General features: G+C 34.1%; 1 protein-coding gene across 1 annotated transcript in view; it reads right to left on the reverse strand.

Moving 5' to 3' along the window:
• Positions 1–15,039, reverse strand: part of CNTN5 (contactin 5) — an 893,122-nt gene that overhangs the window by 124,732 nt on the left and 753,351 nt on the right. The window contains exons 13-14 of the mRNA XM_045818134.1: positions 8,383–8,510; positions 5,687–5,862 (exon numbers count right to left, since the gene is read on the reverse strand). Coding sequence (XP_045674090.1) covers positions 5,687–5,862; positions 8,383–8,510 — 304 coding nt within the window. The remainder of the gene's footprint in view (positions 1–5,686; positions 5,863–8,382; positions 8,511–15,039) is intronic.

Consider the following 15,039-nt stretch of genomic DNA (forward strand, 5'->3'; position numbering starts at 1 on the left):
TATTCAGTCCTATTTGAATAACTTCTGTTAAGCTAGGTGAAAGACTGGGAGACAGCTGTTATAAGCAAGTATGGGGCAGTCACAACATTACATCAAAAAACAGAAAGTTGGTCGATTATCAGGTTGTCAGGATTCAGAGCAAGACAAAGATCTGGGAGGCATAAAATCAAGAGATGAGGAAGGACAAGCACTTTGCCAGCCAGGGAGATGTTACGGAAGAGAGTCCAGGAGGCTACAGTACTTGAAAGTATGAATATTACTAGTGAGTAGAATGAGCCAAAGAGAACGTGTGCCTTTGTTAGAGCTAATGATCATCTGCCTTTTTGTACGCTTGCTGATTAGTTGTGAAGTACCTCCAAAACTCACATCTGCTAATGTGATGAGGAAGAGGATGCAGCAGATGCTCACGAGGTCCTCGGAGCTTTGTGCCTCAGGAAACACTGGCAGTGTGTCCAATAATTTTATTAATTTTTAAAACATTAACAGTTATCCACCAGGAAAGAGAATGGTGCCAGTTGAGCACAGTAGTTTTTTATTCTGAGACTTTTATTCCTTAGGAAATAGAACTTAATTCTGAATCAGATAAACTAGTAATAGAAGTACCAGGAAGATGGACATGGGCCAGAACCTTCTGAGCTAAAGTAAAATCCTTAACATATTTGTTTATATTCTGGCCCCTTTTTATTTACCTCCTGCTACACAGAAACCATGGATATAAATCCGGCATGTTCCTCTATGGTTCCTATGCTTGATATAAAGACTATCACAATTACTTCTACTTTCTAACTTTCTGATATTTAGATCTGCTTGGCAATAGAATGGACTACTTTAAAGGAGTGAGTTCCTCATCACTGAAGGGGTTATAGCAGACACTTGTGATACCCTTTGGGAATTGTATCAACTTAGAACAAACCCCATAATCTCCAAGATCCCTCACAACCCTGATACAGTATCTTTTCCCATTCTAGTTTGCTTTCTCTTCATTTTTTCCCTACCCCAATGCTGTATCCATCCTCTGTGGTCTAGGTTGGGTAGCACCTTTTCCCCCAAATACTACTTGATATGATAATCATAAGAAATTGATGAACTATTGTATAAATATTTTGTAGCTAAGTGCTTGGCATACAGTAAGTGCTCAATTATTTTCTTTTTATGCTTCCCTCCCCAGTGCTAATAATTCCTATTAATCCTTTTTTCCGGCCTCCAACAATATTTGGCTATAATTATTTAGTAATTATTCTTATGGTCATGTTTTCCTTGAATTATTAATATTTCATGTAATTTTAAAATTTACCTAAGACTAGAACCAAGTCTTCCTTCTACTTTTATTTCCCACAGTTTATAGACAAGGGCTGAACACATAATGGTCCATGAATACAGAGAGGATAGGCTTTATAAAGAAGAATAATGAACGTAGTTTAAAAATCACATTGTATTAATTTTGTTACACCACTTTAGTATTCACGTGGCCTGGAAAAGTCTTATGCTTTAGTGTCCTCATTTAAAAAGTAGGGTCATATAGCTCTACTCTACCTTCCTTAAGTGTATTGTTAAAACTAGAGATTTGGGTAAATATGAAGGACCATTAAAATAATGCATTTTGATTTGGCTGCTCATTTAATTTCAATTTAGTGTTTTGGGAGAGTTCACAACAGAAAAGGCAGTTCTTTAGCTGACCATCCTGATGGCAAACATTTTTTTTCTCTGCCAAAAAACCCCAGAAAAAACTGCAGGCTTCCATGATATTCAGTGTAACTGTTCTTTATGCATTTTAAGGATTAAAACTCGCTTACATCACAAACAAATAATTAGGGATTTCACCAGTTCTCCATTAAGTCTGTGGCTTTGGGGCCACATGGCATCCATGCTCAGGTGCTGTTCAGACATCCTGAGATACTAAGAGATTCTCACAGACCTCTGACCATCATACACATTTGTGTCAAAAAATAATTGTAAATGCTTTATTTGATAAAAAGATGGTTATTTAAGTACAAAACCCATAATGGTTGACTTCTTCACTGTAATCTCTGTTTAACCAGTCTGAAGTGAATGTTCAATCTCTGCTCCACACAGCTGTTAGAATTGTCTACTTAAAAAACAAATCTGAATCACATCGCTCCCTTCAAAATACAACCCCAAATCCTTGGCTCAGAAATTGGTGTCTTTTACTTGTTGATGAGACCTCTGCTTCTTCCCTTTAAATTTATTCAACAAATACTGACTTATTGTCTACTATGTGCCCTCAGGGTGCTGTGAGGGCCATTGTTTCCTCACTGTTCCTGTAACATGCTCTAACCTCCTCCGCTTTTCTGTCTTGCTTACCCTACTTGCTTCATTTGAAATGCAGTTTCTCCTCCTAGCCACCTGGCAAAATCTTGCTTACTCAGGTCCAGCTCAAATACCAATTCCTCCTGCCAGCAGTGTGTGGAGTTCTCTGGTGATAGCATACTGAAAGCACATCACTAGCTTCTCCTGCTGTCTCTTCCCTTAATTTGTGCTCTCTTAGGGGTTTAGGACCATGCCTTTTACTTTGGATGCCCCGAAGCACTTAGCTTGTAAAACTCAATTAAAATCAAAATCTAATTTGTCTTATTCAGTTAATTCATATCATTGCCAAAAAAAGTGATTTGGGTAAATTGGATCACATGTTTATGGACTAATGGAGAGCTTAGTCCCTTTTAACAGTGGCTCCATTAATGGATTCACCCCACATCAGTCATATCACTGGGTTGGTAAAACATTGCTAAGTAAAGAAGGCAAGAGAAAAAGAAACATTTTTTATTATGCTTCCATTTAAATCTCAAAGCAGTAGGTATTATTTTTAACATAATGTGCTTATATATTTACCTATTCACTCTCTCAAAAATGCAGTCTAAAAGCACCATTTCATTTAAAACATAACAATGCACATTGTACGTGGATATTATAAAAGGTAAATGCACAAAATTTGCCCAGAGTGTTATCTACACATGAAAGACTGTGTATAAAAGACACCAGTACAACTAGTGGAGCGGTAGAGAACTTCATTAAGCTATATTTTATTATCTACAAGATGCTAAACATCAACACCACTGGTAACTTTTTTTGGGGGGGGTCATAGATTTGGTTGCTTCCTTTGACACTCTGCAGTGTGAATGTGCTTAAAAAATACACCCTCCTTTCTCTTCTGATTCACTCTCATGCAATCACCCACTGGTGCATTAGGTCCCTGAGCAGTTAATCTAGAGAGAACTCCAGTCAAAGGCACATTCTGCTCCCACTTACTGCCCTGAATTCTGTTTGGCTTTCTTACTCTGCTGGGCCAGCCTATACCCCCTAAAGTATCTTCAATGGCTGTCCTTTGAAACCCTTCTTGGAACTCTTCTGAACACTCTCCTGACCCTCGTATCCCTGGAGTCTTCAGCTGGCCTCTGAAACAGAAGGTAACCACAAGTCCAGAGCCTTTCCAAATCTCTCTTCTATACAACACTTTCATTCCTTCTGCTCATTATTTCACAAGAAGGGCAGGAGGGAGATAGAAAGCTTTGCCCTTTTTGCTCTCTGCCTTTTCAATGTCATGAAATGGAATTGTCTCCAGTGTATGTCCTTGAAGCCATCCAGAACCCACTCAGTGTTTGAGGAAATTGGGGAAAAGGGGCTAGACAATTTCCTTTATACCTTACACTCTTGAAATTTCCAATTTTAATAGTACATATGTATTTCTATTAATCATTACAAATATACTAAAAATGGTAAGCCCTACACTACCTTAAACCAACATATTTTTCTCACTTCTCAATACAAAAATTTGCTTTAATTTTCTATTCTGTAGTTTATTATTTCTGTCCACAATCCAGAGCCTAATTTTAACATGGCTTGTAACAATATGGGTTAACAGGGAGTAAGGAGTAAATTTTGTACTTCTCAAGGGCAAAAACAGCATGCATGTAAACAAGAAGGTAGCAGGTACTATTAACTGCCAACTTTATGAAAGGAATTAAAGGTATTTATTGATATAAATGAAGGGCATCAAACTAAATTGGTAATGTCTCAGACACGAAAGCAAAAATTCATGTAATTTGACCAGGGCACTTGATTTCTCTATTGGTATTTTAAAATAAAGAAGGGGCCCACTTATATGGAGAAAAAAACAATATTTAAAATGAATGTTTACAGATAATCCCAAGAAGATATATTTTAGATGCTAAATATTTTATTTTCAAAAGAAATATTTTTGCATGATATTTTTTTTCTGATTCTGTTTTGTAACAAGGTTGTGAAAGTTGACAATCTTTGTATCAACTCAAGGTAAAGAAAAAAGAGAGAATTCACAAAGTAGAAGAAAATGAGTTTAATTTAATATGACTTAAATATTTTGCATAAAATCATTAACAATTAAAGTTAATTTATTTAATAAAATGTGGACAAGTAGTTGGCAATTGTTTCATATTTATATAATCTCTTCCATTTATTGCAAAGTAAAACAGGATGAAAAGAATAATTTGGAATAAAATGTTTTATTTTGTTTACATTGGCAAATATGACAAAGAGAGTTCATGTTTTAGTCTCCTAATAAAAATTTATCAATTTCAGGAGTGAGATAGGATCTTAGAAATTATCTGGTCCAACTTGTTCACTTAACTTCTTTATGACATTAATACCCATGTAGGTCCAGTGGTCGACTGGCTTTTTGTTACACAGCTGACTAGGGTTTGAACTGGAAACTGATCCAGAAATTTCCTGACTTTCGGTCTAGGACTTATTCACTGTATCACATTACCTTTATAATAAAATCTAATCCAAACTGAGTTTTATATGTTTGGGCTTATTATAGTTGTAGTGTTCTACTGTTTCCCAAAGTGTTTAGAGAAAAATAAATTGATTTTAATAAGCATGTGACAGCATTTTAAATTGGGTTCATAGGTGAAAATTGTATTTGGATCTATCTCTTTAGCAAATATATGGGATATTGCAGCCAAAATCTCTTTCCCACCCTAATTCTACCCATCTTTCTCTTTCCTTATCATGTTTCCCTTTTATGTCTTAAAGAAGACAATGGGAGAAAGATGTTTTTTCACTTCTCTTTCGAGTTGAGACACTGTGATGAGTCTATAGGATTTGAATCAAAAGATTTCCCTCTCCATTTAGTTGGTTGCTCTGTAGATATGTAAAATAAAAGAAGATATTACAAAGAAAATATTTAGTGAGCAAGAAATGAGTGTGCTTGTGAATGTCCAAGGCTATTGTGCCTTTTTTATATAGGTTGCATGTTTAGCTCTATAGCCTGTGAGAAATTAAAAACTTTCTAAAAATTACATTTTCTTGAGCAGTAGGACAGGCAGGTTACCTCACTAGTTTATTGTATCATAATTACTGATAAGAATACTCTAACTAATACTAGCCATTTATGCAACAACGTAACTTTTGAGAAGTAACATGGAAATATTAACAATATTAATTAAGTAAATAAAAGTGGCAAAGAAAGCAGACTTCCATAATAAAGTATTACTGCTTTCTTACTGGGGGGTTTAAAATTATTACTTTCAGTGTGACCTAATATAAAATAAAGTAAGAATATAATCATTTAAATCAAATTGATTTTTTTCTATGTTTCTTTAACATTTCATAGATAAGAAAGTTTTTATATTTGAACCTAAATTTCTAAAATCATTATTACTCAAAAAATTTAAAAAATGTGTTAACTTACGGCCCTGATGCTTTCAAAATGTCCACCTTCTTTCTCAAAGTCGATGGGCTGTCCTTTTAGCGTCCAGTAGAAAGTGACATCCAAACTAGCATCGTGAATTGCTTTGCAATTAAGAACAATGCTTTCTCCTACTGTTAACTCTGTTCTTTTAGGAGTAAGTTCTATTCTTGTAGGTTCTATAGAAATAAAAATGCATTAATTAACATAACATACTGTATTTCCTTGCATTCTATATGCTAAATAATAGAGAAAAACTTAAGCAAGAAATCTATGCAATAAATTATTCCAGGTACACATTCTTTAATAAACTATTATAAGCCCTGACTAGTGTGGCTCAGTGGGTTGGGTGTTGTCATACAAATGGAAAGGTTCCTGATTTGATTTCTGATTCCACAGACCTAAGTTGTGGACCAGGGCCTTGTTGGGGGGTGTGCGAGAGGCAACTGATTGCACATTGATATTTCTCTCCCTCTCTTTTTCTCTCCCTTCCCCTCTCTCTAAAAAGAGATAAATATTTAAAAACAAACTATTATTAATTAAACCCTTACATTGTTGTATGCTAGGACATTTCATTATGCTTCTGTAGGGGAGTAATAATTTAAAAGTCCATGTTCCTATTAAGAAGTCAAGTTGGACAAAAAAAGATGAGAGACTATGTAACTAGAAGAAACTTTTGGTATTCTGGAAGGAGAAAACTTAGAAAAAGAAGGCATAGCCTCCTTGCCCACCTTCAATGATCAAGTGTGAATAAAAGGGTTTTTTACAGTAAAAAAGCTTCATACGTAAGAAGGACGAATTCAGGTGAGTTCTCTTCTTTAAAGATTAGAGGAAGCACTTCCCCTCAAATTACTATTTTAACAGTGATACAAAATATAATACTACTACTAAAACACCTTGTATTTGCTTTATACTCTATGACCCATTATATTAGTGGGAGATTATAAAATATCACTTTTGGTCAATTGTGAATGGTTTGAGATCTGAAAAGATTGGCAAAATATTGAATGCAAATATTTCTGAGAAAAATATTGTTTTTAATTACTCTATGATTCAGTTAAAATTTTTTAAAAATACATACATTTTTACAGAATTTACAACAACTTTGAACCAATAAAGACTAATAGAGCTATACCTCTGAGGGCTATTTAAGGTAATGATCAACTTTGTAAGTTATATAAATGCCTAATCACTGTTGTACATCTGAAACTAATACAGTATTGTATATCAACTGTAAAATAAAAAATAAAATAGTGAACAAATAACTGTATTATGATGCATCATTTTGAATAAAGTAGAGAAGTGATGGAGTAGATAAAAGATAACATGAAAATTCTGAGTGGATTCCTGCTTGTAGATACCTGAAGAAAACTGACACAAATGATTAAAAATTAGCCCAGTTTTTCCATCCTAGCTCTGTTGTTGATAATAGCATAATCTGATGAAGCATCATTCTTAGCAACCCAATAAGATCCTTTAACAGGCTATGTCCTTCTACATAGTCACTGAGAGGAAAGTCAATTCCAGGACAGGAATGCCACTCCAAACGTTACCATGTTAGAAGTCAGATATTCCACGTATCTGTCAGTCTAGGTTCTGGCTTCATCAGAGAACACAATCATATCATAGTGTAGTTTAAATTTGTATGAATTAGACTATTCTGAATAAGTAAATATTCCATTTAATTTGTGATTAACAGAAAACATTTTTGTTATTATAAAAAAAAGTCTTTGCATCCAGCATTGCCTTATTGTTGAGCACACAGAGGCAGTAAGACACAGACTGAGTAGAAAACTGTGTTTGATTCCTGCAGTGTGTACTGGAATGAAGACATCTTTGAAATTACGTTCCTTCCATTGATGTTTGCCTTTTTTCTACAATATCAGAGTTCTGCCTATTTTATTTTTCTATTTTTAAAGGCAGATACAAATGAACATTTTTATATTTAATGGCCAAAGTATGATTCATTATGAAAAATGCACAGATGGAAAAGTCAATTAAGTATATAGTTCACCTGTGAGAAATATTTGTTTGCCAATTGAAGAGAATGCCTAAGATATGAAATTTTCTTACTGTTAAACAGTGATATGTAGTCTTAAAGGTTCTAGGTTTGAGTTCTAGTTCACTTTAGAAATAGAAAACTAATGGAAATATTTAAGCAGCAATAGTTGTAATACTTTAAAAAATAATTTAATGACTTTATAGAAAAAACTACACTGATGCAAACATCAAAGAGCAATTCTGGTCCATGAGTTTATCTGATGCACAGTCCAACGCATAACATTCACATACTGCTTCTTCTACCTTTCTACCCCAAGTCCTCTCTTGAAATGGTAATAAAGGGAGATGACTGATTCAGGCTAAAATTAATCTTGGTAGAGGAAAAATATTTTTATACTGTTAGCATTCTTTTAAATTTTGAGACTAAACCTTCACACGATTGTCTTTATTCTCTCATATATTTTGTTCAAAGAAAAATATTTAAATTTCTACCACTAAGGTATGCAATCTCTTTATGGTCCCCTAAATAATGGAAAGGGACAATTTAGCTGTATTAGTTCTATTTTTACAATGTATTTTATCAACAGGAGCATGAACACACATATGCGATAATACATATACAATGCATATTACTTTTAGTCGCTTTCTGATAAGTCCATGAAATTTTGCTTATGAACTATTTAGCCATATTTTCTTACCTTTTACAGATACTGAAGCTATGATTTCAGCAGAACCAAACACATTTTCCCCTTGGCAAACGTACTTTCCCTCATCTGATTTAGAAGCATTTAAGATCCGCAGATTCCCGTCTGGAAGAATAGCTATTCTGAAAATTATTAAACAAGGTTTTTTTTTCTTGTTTTACTGAAAATCAGCAAAGTTGTAATAAAAAACTCTTATGAAGCCTGAAACCACTTCCAAGGTAACAATAAATAAGATAAAGCACTGCTGGGAAAACATACAGTAATAGTAGAAATGTTTCACCCTTAAGAAATTATGCAATAAAGCCACTTAATATCTCTTCATATTTAAAAGGGTTAGAAAGTTACAGCTTATTTTTCTTTTGACACCTTTTTGACAGTTAATTTTAAAACTTGTGGAAAAGGTGACCTTGTATTGTGTTATTAAAACTTATACTAGAATATCACATAGCTATGTTTTAATATTAAGCCTGGGTATTTCACCTCAAACCATGAGTGACCTCAAAAATCAAATATAAAAAGAAACGGCATAAAAAACATAGAGGAGGACAAGTATAGAACATAAAGTTAATTGTAAACAGCCAAGAGATGATTTATGGTCGTTTCTCCGCAGTGCCACTCGTGCTGCAAGGGTATGTAAATGAGACCGGAGACCTATACCCGAGCTGCTCGCACTGCACTTTTTAAACATAAAAACATGATACCTGAGCTTGCATTTGGGCTCTTTTGAGACCTTTGTTAAAAATGGACCTTGAGTCTTATATGAAGGTGAAAAATTACAACATTATTAAACACTTTTAAAAGTTCAGTGAAAATGAGGTTGACCTTTAGGATTACCATATCCTCCTGTGTAGTCATCATTTCAGAAATATACAGATTTAAATTTAATTAGTACCTTTGTCCTTTTCTCTCTTTTAAGATCCTGAAATACACATTTCACTGGTGCATCAACCTACTCATGCAACCTGAAACATAATAGAAGTGGCTGTTGCAGTTTTATTTGATATGCCACTAGAGTTTGTGTTACAGCAGGCAGCTAGTTAATTATTAACAAAAGAGAAGGGAGCTAACCTATCTAAGCCTGGGATAGCTGCATTGCCTCTCTGAAGGGATTAACATCCGTCTGTCCCCCAGAGTGGACTGAAAAAAGGTTTTTCAATCTCCCTGAAGAACAACCAGTTATTAGCTGGGATTACTGGGGGAAGGAGAAACAGTAAAGGGGAAATTCCCACCGGCTGAGGCATGTGCAGTAGAAGCAGGAGGCAAAATTTTGAGGGTTGCACAGTAGGAACCAAAATGGTGACATAAAAAGGAGGAATCTAGCTTGGAAATATCTGGAAAAAGATCGAGCAGGATAAAGGTGAAGAACCCCAAAAGACCCAGAAAAGGGTTGGATATGGTGAGAACTCAACACAAGGACACAAAGAATTAGGAAGAAATTTGTTAAGTTTAAAAGAAAGTCTGCTCTCTCCCAAACCTAAGGAGATAAAATCAAAGCTTATAAAAGGTCCAGGCTTCATTTCATTTGTCTGTACCCTTGTCTCCCAGTAGCAGCTGCACACAGGCTGAAGGGTGGCACTGATGGGCCGGAGTGCAGCCAGGAGCAGAGACTGCGCTGGACTACCAGAGCCCATGGTGATGGCATTGCACTTCTGGACCCTGAGCCTCCTGGTGGACACCTGTGCTCACCAGGCACCGGACTTCTTCCATACAAAGACGGAGCTGAGCTTCCTGGTCATTGATGAAACTTTGGGTACCTGAGGGAGATTGTTTCTGCTCCAATAAATCTCACTATGCCACAGGTCCCCTCCTATGTGCAGGTCCCCGAAATGTATTTCCCATAAGTCTGAAATAATCCAATTTCCACAGGCAACATTTGGACTGACTTCTTTTAAGAAAACGGAAATAACACACTATATTGCTTTTGGTGAGAACCAGTGAACTTAAATTCCTAAAATTGGATCTTCCTAGTCCTGAAAATAATAGTTCATGCTGTAACAATGCGATAATATTAAACTAAGATACAAGAATAGTTGAATCTGTTGAGTCAATATATTTTGTTATTTTAAAATGTGTATTCAATCTTGCCAATCACCCAAAACTGATAGTTATTGACATCATTAAACATTTTATAACAATTGGATGAGATTCTAGGTTGTCAAATATTGCTTATGAATTTATACTTAGATATTATCATCAATACAGATATCAGTTCAAAGACATCAAATTGTTTTTAGTATGGATCAAACACATAGAATGGAGACAAATTTAGAAGTAAAGTAAACTAAGAATAGCTCATTTTGTTTTGCAATTTATGTCTAGGACGGATATAACTAACATGAGAAATTTGTAGAACAGTGACATTAAAAGTTATATAGTCCATTCAAGATGGTCAATAAAAAATTATGTTCATTTATTCAGATAGTGCTGTTTCTATATAAATGGAATATAATGTATTCATTCCATTTTGATCCCCAAACTACAATGCTACCAAAAGAAATATTGAAAGCAAAAATTATACTTTTAAAAAATAAATAGGCATTTCCTTTTGAAAATAACAAACTATTGAAATTTAGCTAAGTGACTATAATTTGTGCAAATTGTCAGTATCTTGGAAAATATCTGGATTTATTGACTCATGTAAATTTCAATGTAGCTGGTGAGAAGTTTGGATTAAAAGTTCACCTCCTTTAAAAGAAATAAATGTATTTTAGATACTAGCAGTATTTTAGCTCTTGATTTAAGATGAGTCCTTTCTCTCTGACAGCAGACAATGTATTATGTTCTCCTTTTAAAGATAGTTTATGAACACTCCTGTACTTCAGGTCACTGATACACGGGGGGATGGAGAATTTTAAATACCATGATGTTTTTTATCTGTCAAGTGGCAGTGTCATTTAACCAAAAACCTGTCTACTGATTTATATATCACATGCTTATCAGATGAGCTCATTTTTTTAACTTAGTGAAGAAAAAACAAATTAGACATTAAATGTCATTTACATTATAATGCTGGGTTATTGCATAGCAAATAACTAGAAAATTGAATATTAAAAAACATTTGCTTGCAATTTTTTGTCTCTATTTATCCTTTCCCCACTGCTATTATTACAATGTGACTCTTACATTTGGAATTTTCAGATTTGGGAATTAATTCCACCGACACATCCTTGAACTTGGAGTAGAGTGGTAAGGAAGTGGTGAGGTAAAAGTCTGTTGGGAATGAGGAGAGGTTTTAGAGATGCAAACCAGAATTCTGGCATTCAGTATCAAGTCATGGTTGGTGTATTTTGGCCTCTTAACTTCTTCATGAGTTTCTGTCTAGACCTGGAGATACTTTGGCTCACATCTTGCATTTAATCAGTGCATCTCTGCCTTGTTACTCCATCCAGTACCATAGGATACTGAGGATGGCATGGTGCTTACCCTGATCTTCCAATGAATCATTACTAATTTTTTGATGCCTATTTTGATTTCCAAATTTCAGGACTGTTTTCTGGACCCTCTATTTCCATGGTTTCCAGGTTTGGCTCACCTCTCAGACACCACACAATCTAGTTTGGATCTTTCCAAGTACAAACTTGCCTGCAGGCACTACCTTTTTACCCATGCCATTGCTTTGACTTTCAGATTAGATTTCTTTCTGGTATTATATCTTAGTAGATATCATATCACAGAATCATTAGTCATTCATTAAAACTAAATGCTTTCAAATCAGAGAGGGATGGGTTCGAATCACTGCCATTGACTAGTATGTACATGATCTTAAACAAAGTTAATCTCTTTCCTTATATGTAAAACTGTCGTAATTATATCTAAATGCTCTTTAAAAGTATTAAGTAGATGATAGATATATGTAAATTATTATACTGTAGTGGTCTATAATAAATATTATTTGAGAATTCACTCAGAAATATAAATAAATTTGTGACAAATTTTAAAAAGAAAAATGTAGAGAGTGCCAGGTAAAGTTTTCAATACACATACCTCAAATATTTAGGGTGTTTGATAAGTATTTTCTGAGGGTGGAGGAATAACATTTGAGCTGAGAACTGAAGGATGAGAGAAAGTGAACCAGGCAAATTGTGGGAAAGCAAAGGGGACAGAATTTGCAAAGGATGTAAGGTGAGAACTACAACAAAACCTTGAAGAACCACATGGCTAATTATGACGGCGGCATACCGAGCAGCGGGGAGTGACGGGAGAGGTGGACTGGAGGAAAGATCATGGAGTAGATAGTATACTATGGGCAACATCTAATCCTTATTCTGAGGGTAATGGGAAACTACCTATATTTTCAGCTTTATTGAGGCATAACAGGCATATTATAAGCTCAGGCTCTTAAAGTGTATACTTTGAGAAGTTCTCCGTTGTGGATACAGTCATGAAACCATTACCATAGTCAAGATGGTCAATATACATATCACGTGCAAAATATCTCTGTGTTCCTTTGTATTCTCTTCCCCTAACCCCTTCCCACCCCATCCTCATCCCTGGGCTGCTACTGATCTGATTTGTCACTGCAGTAAGTGTACACTTTTACAGAATTTTATATAAGTAGAATTATAAAATTTTGTGCATATCCCCTTTGTTTAGTTTATTTCACTCAGCATAATTAAACTGAGATTAACTTGACATTCAGCCATGAATTATCAATAATACATTCTTTTATTCTGAGTTAGTATTTCATTCTGTACATACTCCATAACTTGTTTATCCATTCACCACTGAGTGAACATTTGGATTATTTTTAGCTTGGGGCTATTACAAATAAAGCTGCTATGAATATTTGTGTGCAAAAATGTATGGATATTTGATTTAATTTCTCTTGTATAAATTCTTGGGGCTGCCATAACTGGATCATTGTTTAACTTTTTAAGCAATGTTTAAATTTTTAAGAAGCTGCCATACTGTTTCCATACTGTTTGCACTGCTTCACATTTCTAGTTGCACTGATGAGTGTTTTTGTGATACTTTGACATGGTCAGTCTTTTTAGTTTTAGCCATTAAAATAAGTAGCACTAAAATCTCATTGCAATTTCACTTACATTTCCCTAATAATTAATAATGTTGAACATCTAATTCATGTGCTTATTTCCCATCTGTATAACTTCTTTGGTGAAGTGATTGTTCAAATATTTTACTATATTTTCTTTTATTATTTTTATGGAGTTATTTTTTAATTTAGGTTTGAGAGTTTTTTAAAAAATTCCAGATATAACTCCTTTTTCAGGTATGAGATTTGCAAATACTTTTTGCCAGTTTGTGGCATGTCTTAGCATTTTTCCAATAGTAGAAGTTCTTAATGTTGATAAAATAAATCTCTCAATATTATTTTGTGCTTTTTATTTTTCTTGTTGTACTAACAAACCTTCACCTAACCTAAGGTCATGAGGATTTTAAGTTTTAAAAATTTTATAGTTTAAAGTTTTATGTGTATGTCTATGATTTATTTTGTTTATGCTCTGAGGTGTAACTTTAAATTATTTATTTATTTTGAATATTGTTATCTAATTGTTCCATGTTATTGTTTTAGAAAGATTATATTTTTTCTATGGCCTTCTCACATTGTCATTAATCAATTGGCTATAAATGTGTAGGTCAATGTCTTAATTCTCTTCTCTCTTCCATTGATCTATTTATCTATCTTCATGCCAAAACCACACCATCTTGATTATTGTATAATTATTACCTGTCTTAAAAATCAGGTAGTTAAGACTTACTACTTAGATAAAATTAAAAAAAAAAGAAAGAAAGAAACTCTAAGGTACAAAATAAAAAGACTTACTACTTCTGTCTTCTTTTTCAAAGCTGTTTTATCTATTCCATGTTCTTTGCATTTCCATATGAATTTTAGAATTAGCTTGTCAATTTCTAAAAAGTATGCTGAGATTTTGATTGAGATGTTAATGAATTTATAGGTCAATATGTGGAAGAAATTAAAACACTATTGTCTTATAATTCATGAGCATCATATATCTCCATTTATTTAGGTCTTTAGTTTCTCTAATCAATAATTGATACACAGTAGTTTATATTGTGTGTTAATTAAATATACAAAACACACAATAGCATTAAAATATTGTATTTCAATACACAATATTTTGTAGTTATTAGTCTACTGGTTTTAGACACATTTTATCAGATTTAACCCTATTTCTGATGCTATTCAAAAGTATTTATTTAAATATAAATTGTTGAAACAATTGTAGAGTTAAATGCAGTTTTATATTAATAATACTGTTCTGGCCAAAATGCAGGTATAAATAGGTACATTTTGCTTCCTTGCACAACCAAAAAAAGGACAACTAATTTAAAAATAAAAAATAAACCAGAACTGCCAGAAAACTGAACAGAAGTCTGACAACCAAGAAGTTAAAGAAGAAACATTCATCCAAACTTGTAGGAGGGGTGGAGAGGACATGTGGCAAGGCAGTAGACCCAGTGTGCAAGGTCACAAATGGGGTAGCCCCACATTCACATGCAGATAAACTGGGAAAAACAACTGGGGAACAAGACAGAGAAATAAAACCTCATAACCTCTAACTGTAAAAATGTGTGGGGGTTGTGGTGGCAGGAGAAACTCCCAGTTTTACTGGTGAGTCTGTTGGAGGGACCCATGGGGTTCTACAATGTACAAAAACCTACCTGGTT

The sequence above is a fragment of the Phyllostomus hastatus genome, unplaced genomic scaffold (assembly GCF_019186645.2).
Source record: "Phyllostomus hastatus isolate PE091 unplaced genomic scaffold, TTU_PhHast_1.1 phas_scaffold_317, whole genome shotgun sequence".
NCBI classification, from domain to species: domain Eukaryota; kingdom Metazoa; phylum Chordata; class Mammalia; order Chiroptera; family Phyllostomidae; genus Phyllostomus; species Phyllostomus hastatus.